The 11,801-nt window shown below is 49.2% G+C and overlaps 1 protein-coding gene across 1 annotated transcript; it reads right to left on the bottom strand.

Moving 5' to 3' along the window:
• Positions 1 to 1,004: 1,004 nt before the first annotated feature.
• Positions 1,005 to 6,445, bottom strand: LOC132768774 (avidin-like). The gene is made up of 4 exons (XM_067464709.1): positions 6,297 to 6,445; positions 4,098 to 4,299; positions 1,307 to 1,427; positions 1,005 to 1,203 (listed from the first exon to the last, which is right to left on the bottom strand). The coding sequence occupies exons 1-4, from the start codon at positions 6,399 to 6,401 to the stop codon at positions 1,170 to 1,172; spliced, it is 462 nt and encodes a 153-aa protein (XP_067320810.1). The 5' UTR covers positions 6,402 to 6,445; the 3' UTR covers positions 1,005 to 1,169.
• Positions 6,446 to 11,801: the final 5,356 nt, after the last annotated feature.

Below are 11,801 nucleotides of genomic sequence, written 5' to 3'. Positions count from 1 at the left end.
CCATCTTTTTCCTGGGCTAATTCTAAGACTAACTGCTATCTTACTTTTTGCCCCGCGGTGTCCTGGGGAGGCTGAAATGACATTCCTTTGAACTATGGATACGGAAACCCACTAGGTCCCCGTATCCGCGGGTCAACCGATCGACTCCAAACCAGTGCCATCTTTTTCCTGGGCTAATTCTAAGACTAGCTGCTATCTTACTTTGTGCCCCGCAGTGTTTTGGGGAGGCCGAAATGACATTCCTTTTAACTATGGATACGGAAACCCACTGGGTCCCCGTATCCGCGGGTCAACCGATCAACTCCGAACCAGTGCCATCTTTTTCCTGGGCTAATTCTAAGACTAATTGATATCTTACTTTGTGCCCCGCAGCGTCTTGGGGAGGCTGAAATGGCATTCCTTTGAACTACGGATACGGAAACCCACTGGGTCCCCATATCCGCGGGTCAACCAATTGACTCCAAACCAGTGCCATCTTTTTCCTGAGCTAATTCTAAGACTAACTGCTATCTTATTTTGTACTGAACGGACCCCTGTGCCTGGGAACCCGCCTTTTTGTGTGAAAAGCTCATGTGGGGACCGGCAGGCTTCTTCCGATGGCTCCACACAGTCTGGCTGGTCTCTGTCTTGGCAGGGCCCCCAAATTTGTGTTTGACATCAAGATGACTTCCCTCTCTCTCCGGAGCCTCGGAACTCCGCCAGCTCACCCGCGGCATCCCAGGGAGGCCGAAACAGGCATTCCTTTGAACAACGGATACGGAAACCCATTGGGTCTCCGTATCCGCGGGTCAACCGATCTACTCCAGATCAGTGCCATCTTTTTCCTGGGCTAATTCTAAACTTCTATCTTACTTTGTGCTGAACGGACCCCTGCACTCTGGGAACCCACCTTTTTGTGTGAAAAGCTCATGTGGGGGCCGGTCTCTGTCTTGGCAGGGCCCCCAAATTCATGTTCGGCATCAAGATGACTTCCCTCTCACAAAGACAAATACTGTGCAGTTCAATAAACTTTTCTCATGTGTTTATGATGATAGAACCAATTAGGAAACAATGACATTTATAACCCAGGAACAAACATTGTGTTACATAGCGTTAGAAAGGAAAGACGAGCTTTGGGTGAGAACATTGCAGAGTCCTGGTAGCGGGTTGTCCGGTCAAAGGGGGGTCTCTCACTTGAGGCGCAGGAAGGTGTTCTTTCCGACTCTGGAGGAAGAAGGAAGAAGGAAGGTGAAGGAAAGAAAGGATCCTGCCTTCAGAGACCCCCCCCCCTCTATTCAGCCCCCCAATTCTCCCCCCAATTCCTCACCGGGTGGCCTTCCAGTCCTGGGCGTGGGAGGGGGCCGCCTCTCGCAGGAGCCAGGTGGTCTCTAGGGTCTCCTCACCGCTCTCCGTCACAAAGCACTGCCCCACAAAGGCCGTCGTAGAGTCTACAGCAGGAAAAACAAAGGGGCGGAGAGGAGGGAGACGTGGAATTCTAGAGCTGGAAGGGGCACCCAGAGGCCATCCAAACCAACCTTCCTTTGGCCAGGCAGAGAGAGGCCATTGCATTGGACTACTTTAGATGCAGTATCACTCTGATGGCTTATTTTCACCAACTTGGAGAAGTGTGAATGTTGCAATTAGCAAGCTTGAGTAGCATTGAGTAGCCATGAAGCTAAAAAGTCAATCAGTGAGGGTATCTGCATATAGGTGGCCTGGAACTCCGGGGAAGCCGAAATGGCATTCCTTTGAACTACGGATACGGAAACCCACCGGGTCCCCGTATCCGCGGATCAACTGATCTACTCCAAACCAGTTGCCTGAAGAATACAGAAATGCTGGACTACTCGGACAACCATCATGCCAGACGACACAGAGAAGCCACTAAAATCCACAAGTAGGTAGACAATTTCCACAGAAAGGAAGAAACCATGAAAATGACCCAAATCTGGTCGCCAGCATTAAAATAAAACTCCAAAATCCGGACAGTAAACAAAGAACAACACTCACAAACAGGAGAACTCCAGGCAGGAAACAATCAAGGGCCAGTTAACACCTCCCAAACAGGGGGTGCCTCCAGGCAACAGAGGCCAGGCCACCTCTATGCAGACACCCTCACTGATTGACTTGCAGCTTGATGGCTACTCAATGCTACTCAAGCTTGCTCATTGCAACATTCACACTTGCTTCAAATGGACAAGGGTTCTTCCTCTCACTCTGGACATTATTCCACATGGATATCATGGGGAGATATATATATATATATATATATACACACACACACACACACACACACACACACACACACATATACATACATACATACATATACATACATATAAATATAAATAAAGATAAAAATGTAATGTTCGTTTGTGGGATTAACAGAACTCAAAAACCAGTGGGTGAATTGACACCAAATTCAGACACAAGACACCTAACAACCCTATGTATGTCCTTCACTCAAAAATTTTTGATTTTGTCATTTGGGAGTTGTAGTTGCTGGGATTTATAGTTCACCTACAATCAAAGAGCGTTTTGAACTCCACCAACAATAGAATTGAACTAAACATGGAACACAGGACTCTTATGACCAATTGAAAATACTGGAAGGGTTTGGTGGGCATTGACCTTGAGTTGGGGAGTTGTAGTTCACCTACATCCAGAGATCACTGTGGACTCAAACAATGATGGATCTGGACCAACTTGGCACAAATATTCCATATGCCCAACTAGGAACACAGATGAAGCTTGGGGGAAATAGACCTTGACATTTGGGAGTTGTAGTTGCTGGGATTTATAGTTCACCCACAATCAAAGAGCATTCCAAACTCCACCAATGATGGAATTGAACCAAAGGTGACACACAGGACTCCCATGACCAACAGAAAACACTAGAAGGATCTGGTGGTCATTGACCTTGAGTTGGGGACTTGTAGTTCACCTACATCCAGAGATCACTGTGGACTCAAACAATGATGGATCTGGACCAAACGTGGCACGAATATTCCATATGCCCAACTAGGAACATAGATGGAGCTTGGGGGAAATAGACCTTGACATTTGGGAGTTGTAGTTGCTGGGATTTATAGTTCACCTACAATCACAGAGCATTCTGAACCCCACCAATGACAGAATTGAACCAAACATGGCATACAGGGCTTCCATGACCAACAGAAAAAACTGGAAGGGTTTGGTGGGCAGTGTCCTTTGGTTTTGGAGTTGTAGTTCACCTACATCCAGAGATCACTGTGGACTCAAACAATGATGGATCTGGACCAAACTTGGCACAAATATTCCATATGCCCAACTAGGAACATAGATGGAGTTTGGGGGAAATAGACACTGATGGAGCTTGGGGGAAATAGACCTTGACACTTGGGAGTTGTAGTTGCTGGGATTTATAGTTCACCTACAATCAAAGAGTGTTCTGAACTCCATCAATGATGGAATTGAACCAAACGTGGCACATAGTTCTCCCACAACCAACAGAAAATACTGGAAGAGTTTGGTAGGCATTGACCTTGAGTTGGGGAGTTGTAGTTCACCTACATCCAGAGATCACTGTGGACTCAAACAATGATGGATCTGGACCAAACTTGGCACAAATATTCCATATGCCCAACTAGGAACACAGATGTAGCTTGGGGGAAATAGACCTTGACATTTGGGAGTTGTAGTTGCTGGGATTTATAGTTCACCTACAATCAAAGAGCATTCCAAACTCCACCAATGATGGAATTGAACCAATGATGGCACACAGGGCTTCCATGACCAACAGAAAACACTAGAAGGGTCTGGTGGGGATTGACCTTGAGTTGGGGACTTGTAGTTCACCTACATCCAGAGATCACTGTGGACTCAAACAATGATGGATCTGGACCAAACTTGGCACAAATATTCCATATGCCCAACTGGGAACACAGATGGAGTTTGGGGGAAATAGACACTGACATTTGGGATTTGTCGTTGCTGGGATTTATAGTTCACTTACAATCCAAGAGCATTCTGAACCCCCCCCCCCAATGACAGAATTGGGGCACACTTCCCACACAGAACCCCCATGACCAACATTGGCAAGAGTGTATTGGACCAATCAAGGGCCTGAAGGGGAGTACCTGAGAAGCTCCATTGGACAGTGAAGCTGAAGGTGGGCTGGGGTCCCTGTTGCTGGGCCCCACTGAGCCCGGAGGTGCGGATGGGGTTCTGCGAGGCGGACACGCCGGTCAAGTAGGAGCCCGAGAAGCGCCCCTCCTCGTCCAGCGCCGAGATGGACATCCGGGAGCCCAGCTCGTTGACCCAGGTGCCCTCCAGACGGCACTGCAAAAACAAGGGGGAGGGGGGGAGTAGTGAGGAGGGGTTAAAGGTCACAAGGGGGGCTCACCAGGGACCCTGACCTCCAAGCTCTCCAAGGTCCAGACCTCCCCCTCCCACTTCTGGTCAGTTTGGAAGGGGTTCCCAAAGGGCATCCAGTCCAACCCCAACTGAAACCCAACAAGTGGCCCTCCGGCCTCAATAGAGACGCTCCACCACCAGCCATTCTATCTGGACAGCTGGACGAGGAGGGTCCTAGTGCTGGAAGAGACCCCAAGAGACCACCCAGTCCAACCCCTCCCGACAGAGGGCCATCCAGCCTCTGCTTAGAGACCGTCACAGAATTAGGCTCCACCGGACTCCGAGATAGTTAGTATTCTGCTAGGTTTGGAAGGGGCCCCCAAAGGCCATCCAGTCCAGCCCCCTTCTTCCCGCCAGGCAGGGAAACACAATCTGACCCCTCCTGACAGATGGTCGCACAGCCTCTGCTGAAAATCCTTCATTCAGAGGTTGAATTGGGCTTCTATATAGTCTATATTCCACAAGAGATGGAAGGGGCCTCCAAAGGCCATCTAGTCTAGCCCCCTTCTTCCTACCAGGAAGGAAAACACAATTTGACCCCTCCTGACAGATGGTCGCACAGCCTCCTTCAGACAGAGGCTCTATTGGACTTCTACAAGGTTTATATTTAATTAGAGATGGAAGGGACCCCCAAAGGTCATCCAGTCCAGCCCCCTTCTTCCCGCCAGGCAGGGAAACACAATCTGACCCCTCCTGACAGATGGTCGCACAGCCTCTGCTGAAAATCCTTCAGGCAGAGGCTCCATTGGACTTCAACAAGAGATGGAAGGGACCCCCAAAGGCCATCCAGTCCAGCCTCCTTCTTCCTGCCAGGCAGGGAAACACAATCTGACCCCTCCTGACAGATGGTCGCACAGCCTCTGCTGAAAATCCTTCAGACAGAGGCTCCATTGGACTTCTACATGGTTTATATTCATCCAGAGATGGAAGGGACCCCCAAAGGCCATCCAGTCAAGCCCCCTTCTTCCTACTAGGCAGGGAAACACAATCTAACCTCTCCTGACAGATAGTCACCCAGCTTCTGCTGAAAATCCTTCAGACAGAAGCTGCATTGGGCTTCTACATGGTTTACATTCAACCAGAGATGGAAGGGACCCCCAAAGGCCATCCAGTCTCCTTCCTCCATCAAGGAAGGCACAGATCCCTCCCAACAGACGGCCTTCCACCCTCTGCTTAAAACCCTTCAGGGAAGGAGGCTCAGCCAGATTCCCAGGCCTATGTCCCTCTAGACTTAGAAGGGATCCCCAAAGACTATCCAGTCCAACCCTTTCCTGTCTTCCAGGCAGGAAGACCCAATCTAACCCCTCCCGACAGATGGCCATGAAGTCTCTGCTAAGACTTCTTCAAGAACGGAGGCTCCACTAGACCCTGAGATAGTCAATATTCCGCTAGAGTTGGAAGGGACCCCCAAAGATCATCCAGTCTCCTTCCTCCGTAAAGAAAGACACAGATCCCTCCCTTCAGTCTATACCCCCAAAAGAGCTGGAAAGAGCCCCAAAAGTCCATCCAGTCCAGCCCTCCGAACCCCCACGGAGAAGCAGATTCCACTAGTGTCTGTAGGGACCCCAAAGGCCATCCGGTCCAGCCCCTTCTTCCTACCAGGAAGGAAAACACAATCTGACCCCTCCTGACAGATGGTCACCCAGCCTCTGCTTAAAATCCTTCAGACAGAGGCTCCATTGGACTTCAACCAGAGATGGAAGGGACCCCCAAAGGCCATCCAGTCCAGCCTCCTTCTTCCTACCAGGAAGGAAAACACAATCTGACCCCTCCTGACAGATAGTCACCCAGCCTCTGCTGAAAACCCTTCAGACAGAGGCTCCACTGGGCTTCTACATAGTTTATATTCAACCAGAGATGGAGGGGACCCCCAAAGGGCGTCTGCTGGGAGACCTGTCTCGCTTTGGCTGCAGCCCACCCACCTTCCCGGGTGCCTGGGGGGCTCCAGTGGGGAAGGCTCGCCCCTCCCCAAGGAAGACGAGGGAGAAGACGGAGAAGAGCAGGGAAGCCATCGGTGGTGCGGCCATAGTCGGGGCTTCGGCTTGGAGGCGGGGGGAGTGTCCGGTCACTGGGCGAGGGCAGCCCTCCTCTTTATGGCCTCCCGAGGAGCCCAGGGTTGCGCAAAGTGGGGCTGCCCACGGGGGGCGGGACTGGGGGGGCTGGCACCGGGCCCCAGCCTCTTTCTCGGAAGGAAGGAATTGCCGGTCTTGCCCAACCTGCGCCGGGGATTAGACACCCGTGGAAAGAATAACAACAACAACACTCACAGACAAGATGCCTTTGTCCCTGGGGGCGGGGGGGGGGGGGGGGGAAGGAGGAGGAGGGCCAGGATTTCCTCAGTGGGGCTATCATAATTATATATATAATTATATATATATATGAATGTTCTGTGCATAATGAGTTCCTTAAAAACAAAAGAACCACTGAACGAAATCACACCAAATTTGGCAACGAAACGTCTCACAACACAAGGAGTGACCATCACTCAAAACATTATGATTTTGTCATTTGGGAGTTGTAGTTGCTGGGATTTATAGTTCACCTACAATCAAAGAGCATCCTGAACCCCATGAACTACAGAATTGGAGCAAACTTCCCACACAGAAGCCCTATGCATGACCCACAGAAAATACTTAAGGCCATCCAGTCTTACTCCCTTCTTCAGGGCAAGAAAACGTAATCAAAGCCCTCCTGACAGAGAGCCATCCAGCCATAGAGATAGATAGATAGATAGATAGATATGATTCACACACACTGATATAGTATCATAGATTTGAAAGGGACCCTTAAAGAAGGACTATGATATGTTGCATGTTCCAGGGTGGGAAAACCAGACACTCTCCACATCAACACTCACAAAGAAAGAGCAAGAAATATTTTTTATCCACAAGGATAAAGACATGACATTAGAAACCAACACTTTCTCATTCCTTTATTTTCCAGCTCATGAGACTGGGCCACAGCAACGCAGGGCAGGGGACAGCTAGTATAACATAACAAAACATAACATAACATAACATAACAACATTATTAAATGTAATATAATATAATATAATAATACAATATTATTAAATGCAATATAATATAATATATATATAATATATAATATAATATAATATAATATATAAATATCTCTATATAAATAAAAATGTCATGTTCGTTTGTGGGATTAACAGAACTCAAAAACCAGTGGGCGAATGGATACAAAATTTGGACACAAGACACGTAACAACCCAATGTATGTCCTTCAGTCAAATTTTTTTGATTTTCTCATTTGGGAATTGTAGTTCTTGGGATTTATAGTTCACCTACAATCAAAGAGCATTCTGAACTTCACCAATTATGGAGTTAACCCAAACTTGGCCCACAGGACTCCCACGACCAACAAAAAACACGAGAAGAGTTTGGTGGGCATTGACCTTGAGTTTGGGAGTTGTAGTTCCCCTACATCCAGAGAGCACTGTGGACTCAAGCAATGATGGATCTGGACCAAACTTGGCACGAATACTCCATATGCCCAAATGTGAACTCAGATGGAGTTTGGGGGAAATAGGCCTTGGCATTTGGGAGTTGTAGTTACTAGGATTTATAGTTCACCTACAATCAGGGAGCATTCCGAACCTCACCAATGATAGAATTGAACCAAACTTGCCCTGATGAAGGGAGTTGGACTGGATGGCCTTAAGGCACCATTTATCAACCTAGGGGTTGGGACCCCTGCGGAGGTCATAAAGGGGTGTTAGAGGGGTCACCAAAGATCATCAGAAAACACAATGTTTTTTGTTGGTCATGCGGATTCTGTGTGGTACAATTCTATCATTGGTGAGGTTCAGAAGGCTCTTTGATTGTAGGTGAACTATAAATCCCAGTAACTACAACCCCCCAAATGTCAAGGTCTATTTCCCCCAAACTCCATCTGTGTTCATAATTCGGCATATGGAATATTTGTTCCAAGTTTGGTCCAGATCCATTATTGTTTGAGTCCACAGTGCTCTCTGGGTGTAGGTGAACTACAACTCCCAAACTCAATTTCAATGCCCACCCAACCCTTCTAGTGTTTTCTGTTGGTCATGGGAGTCCTGTGTGCCATGTTTGGTTCAATTCCATCATTGGTGGAGTTCAGAATGCTCTTTGATTGTTGTGAACTATAAATCCCGAGAACTACAACTCCCAAATGAGAAAATCAAAATTTTTTGAGTGAAGGACATACATTGGGTTGTTAGGTGTATGCTGAACATGAGCCAACGGTGTGATGCCACAGCTTAAGAAAAGGCCAATGCAATGGTGCATCCTTTCACAGCAGGAGGAAGGTGGGACTGGATGGCCTCTGGGTGCCCCTTCCAGCTCTAGGAGTGGCTCAAGGAGGGCATGGCCCAGGCAGTGAGGCCCATGACATGCTGCCCAAGGCTGAGCCATGCTCTCGGGGAGGGCCATTACGGGCAAGGCAGGCGAGGGGATTTCCCAGAGGAAGGAAGGAAGGAAGGAAGGAAGGAAGGTAGCAAGGGAGCTTTGCAATCGGGGACTTTCCATCTCTGACCGCCTCCCCCTCTTCTCTTGACCGGCCTGGAGTGGCACGGTGGCATGGAAGAGGAGGAAGAGGAGGAGGAGCCCACTAAGACTGGTCAAATCAAGACTCGGGACTCCAGGAAAAGCAGCATTTGAGGGAAATGTGGCCTCCACTGCCCGCCTTCCTCTGTACACACAGGGCAGACTCTCCACATCTGGTGTCAGGCCCGGAAAAAGTGGGGCCAAGGTTCCCCTGCAGCTTGGCAACATTCCTCCTGGAAGGTCAACCTGACCCAGGACGGGGTGGACGCGCAGCCTCTTTGGCCAGCAGCAGCCTCTGCAATGGGGCCACCGATCAAAACCTCCAAATGGAGAGCAAAGGCAGCAGAGGCCCAGAGCAAGAGTGAGGCTCGCCTCAGGATGCCCCTCACACTTTGGAGGAGGGGGCCCTGGAGCCTCTCAACTGCCCACCCACTGCCTGAAGCCCACCCTGATCCCCCAGCCCTCAAAAGCACAGCCTGTTACAGTAAGTTGTAGCAGGATCAAGTGTGTGTTAAAGAAAAAACCATATGAAGTTAATTATTATGTGCAGCTGGTAACGTAGGTCAGCCAGCATGCTTGAGCCACAGCCAGTGGGGTATAACTGTCCGTAGCCCCTCAACTACCCACCCACCGCCTGAAGCCCACCCTGATCCCCCAGCCCTCAAAAGCACAGTCTGTTACAGTAAGTCGTAGCAGGATCAAGTGTGTGTTAAAGAAAAACCTTATGAAGTTAATTATTATGTACAGCTGGTAATGTAGGTCAGCCAGCATGCTTGAGCCACAGCCGGTGGGGTATAACTGTACGGAGCCCCTCAATTGCCCACCCACCGCCTCAAAAGCACAGCCTGTTACAGTAAGCCGTAGCAGGATCAAGTGTGTGTTAAAGAAAAACCATATGAAGTTAATTATTATGTGCAGCTGGTAACGTAGGTCAGCCAGCATGCTTGAGCCACAGCCAGTGGGGTATAACTGTCCGTACCCCCTCAACTACCCACCCACCGCCTGAAGCCCACCCTGATCCCCCAGCCCTCAAAAGCACAGTCTGTTACAGTAAGTCGTAGCAGGATCAAGTGTGTGTTAAAGAAAAACCTTATGAAGTTAATTATTATGTACAGCTGGTAATGTAGGTCAGCCAGCATGCTTGAGCCACAGCCGGTGGGGTATAACTGTACGGAGCCCCTCAATTGCCCACCCACCGCCTCAAAAGCACAGTCTGTTACAGTAAGTCGTAGCAGGATCAAGTGTGTGTTAAAGAAAAACCTTATGAAGTTAATTATTATGTACAGCTGGTAATGTAGGTCAGCCAGCATGCTTGAGCCACAGCCGGTGGGGTATAACTGTACGGAGCCCCTCAATTGCCCACCCACCGCCTCAAAAGCACAGCCTGTTACAGTAAGCCGTAGCAGGATCAAGTGTGTGTTAAAGAAAAACCTTATGAAGTTAATTATTATGTACAGCTGGTAATGTAGGTCAGCCAGCATGCTTGAGCCACAGCCAGTGGGGTATAACTGTCCGTAGCCCCTCAACTACCCACCCACCGCCTGAAGCCACTAAGAGCCACATCCACTGTTTTAGCGTGGTGAGATGTGTTCCACACTGGGCATGCGTACTCAGCAGCAGAGTAGCATAGCGCAAGGGCAGATGTCTTCACTGTGTCTGGTTGTGATCCCCAGGTTGTGCCAGTCAGCTTTCGTATGATATTGTTTCTAGCTCCCACTTTTTGCTTGATGTTCAGGCAGTGCTTCTTGTAGGTCAGAGCACGGTCCAGAGTGACTCCCAGGGATTTGGGTGTGCTGCAATGCTCCAGTGGGATTCCTTCCCAGGTAATCCTCAGAGCTCGGGATGCTTCTCTGTTCTTGAGATGAAAGGCACGTGTCTGTGTTTTAGATGGATTAGGGATCAGCTGGTTTTCCCTGTAATAGGCAGTAAGACCACCTAGAGCTTGGGAGAGCTTCTGTTCTACCATCTCAAAGCTCCCTGCGTGAGTGGTGATGGCACGATCATCAGCATAGATGAAGCTCTCTGTATCCCTTCTGGCAGTGGCTGGTCATTTGTGTAGATGTTGAACATGGATGGAGCAAGCACGCTCCCCTGAGGCAGGCCGTTCTTCTGTTTCCGCCATCTGCTTCTCTGGCCCTGGAACTCAACAAAAAAGCTCCTGTTTTGTAGCAGGTTTCCTATGAGGCGGGTGAGGTGGTCGTCCTTGGTGATATTGTACATTTTTCTCAGGAGGAGGCGGTGGTTCACGGTATCATAGGCTGCTGACAGGTCTATGAAGACAGCTCCTGTGATCTGCTGCCTTTCAAAGCCATCTTCTATGTGCTGAGTCAGGTTCAGCACTTGCAATGTGCAGCTTTTGCCTTTCCTGAAGCCAGCTTGCTGTGGGATCAGACATGGGTCTATTTTTTCCTTAATTCTATGCAAAATAAGTCTCTCCAGAACTTTGTAGAGGTGGCACAGCAGGGAGATTGGTCTGTAGCTTTCTGGGTCATTACGGTCTTTGCCTGGCTTCAGGATGGCGATGACTCTTGCTTTCCTCCAGATTTTGGGGATCTGACAGGATGCAGTGCAGTTGTTCATCAGCTCCAGCAGCCAGCGCCTTGCTTTTGGGCCAAAGTTCTTGATTTGGTCCATCCGTAGATCATCCAAGCCAGCTGCTTGGCCATTTTTACATTTATTTTGCATGTAAAATAGGACTGCATCAAGAGCAGGCATGGGCCAACTTGGGCCTTCCCTCCAGGTGTTTTGGACTCCAACTCCCACCATTCCTAACAGCCGGTAGGCTGTTAGGAATGGTGGGAGTTGGAGTCCAAAACACCTGGAGGGAAGGCCCAAGTTGGCCCATGCCTGGTCCAAACTAAACGCGAAACAGATTCCGC

This window comes from Anolis sagrei, chromosome 2, assembly GCF_037176765.1.
Source record: "Anolis sagrei isolate rAnoSag1 chromosome 2, rAnoSag1.mat, whole genome shotgun sequence".
Taxonomy (NCBI): Eukaryota; Metazoa; Chordata; class Lepidosauria; order Squamata; family Dactyloidae; genus Anolis; species Anolis sagrei.
Note: the sequence above shows the minus strand (reverse complement) of the source record. Positions and strands in the feature narration are given on the sequence as shown.

Excerpts from the sequence above, each read along its gene's own strand:
- LOC132768774 (XM_067464709.1), bottom strand. The coding sequence starts at position 6,401 with ATGGCCGCACCACCGATGGCTTCCCTGCTCTTCTCCGTCTTCTCCCTC. Across the intron at positions 1,428-4,097 it reads TGTCCAATGGAGCTTCTCAG|ACTCTACGACGGCCTTTGTG; the intron begins GTACTCCCCTTC and ends TTCCTGCTGTAG. Across the intron at positions 1,204-1,306 it reads CAGGACTGGAAGGCCACCCG|AGTCGGAAAGAACACCTTCC; the intron begins GTGAGGAATTGG and ends TTCTTCCTCCAG.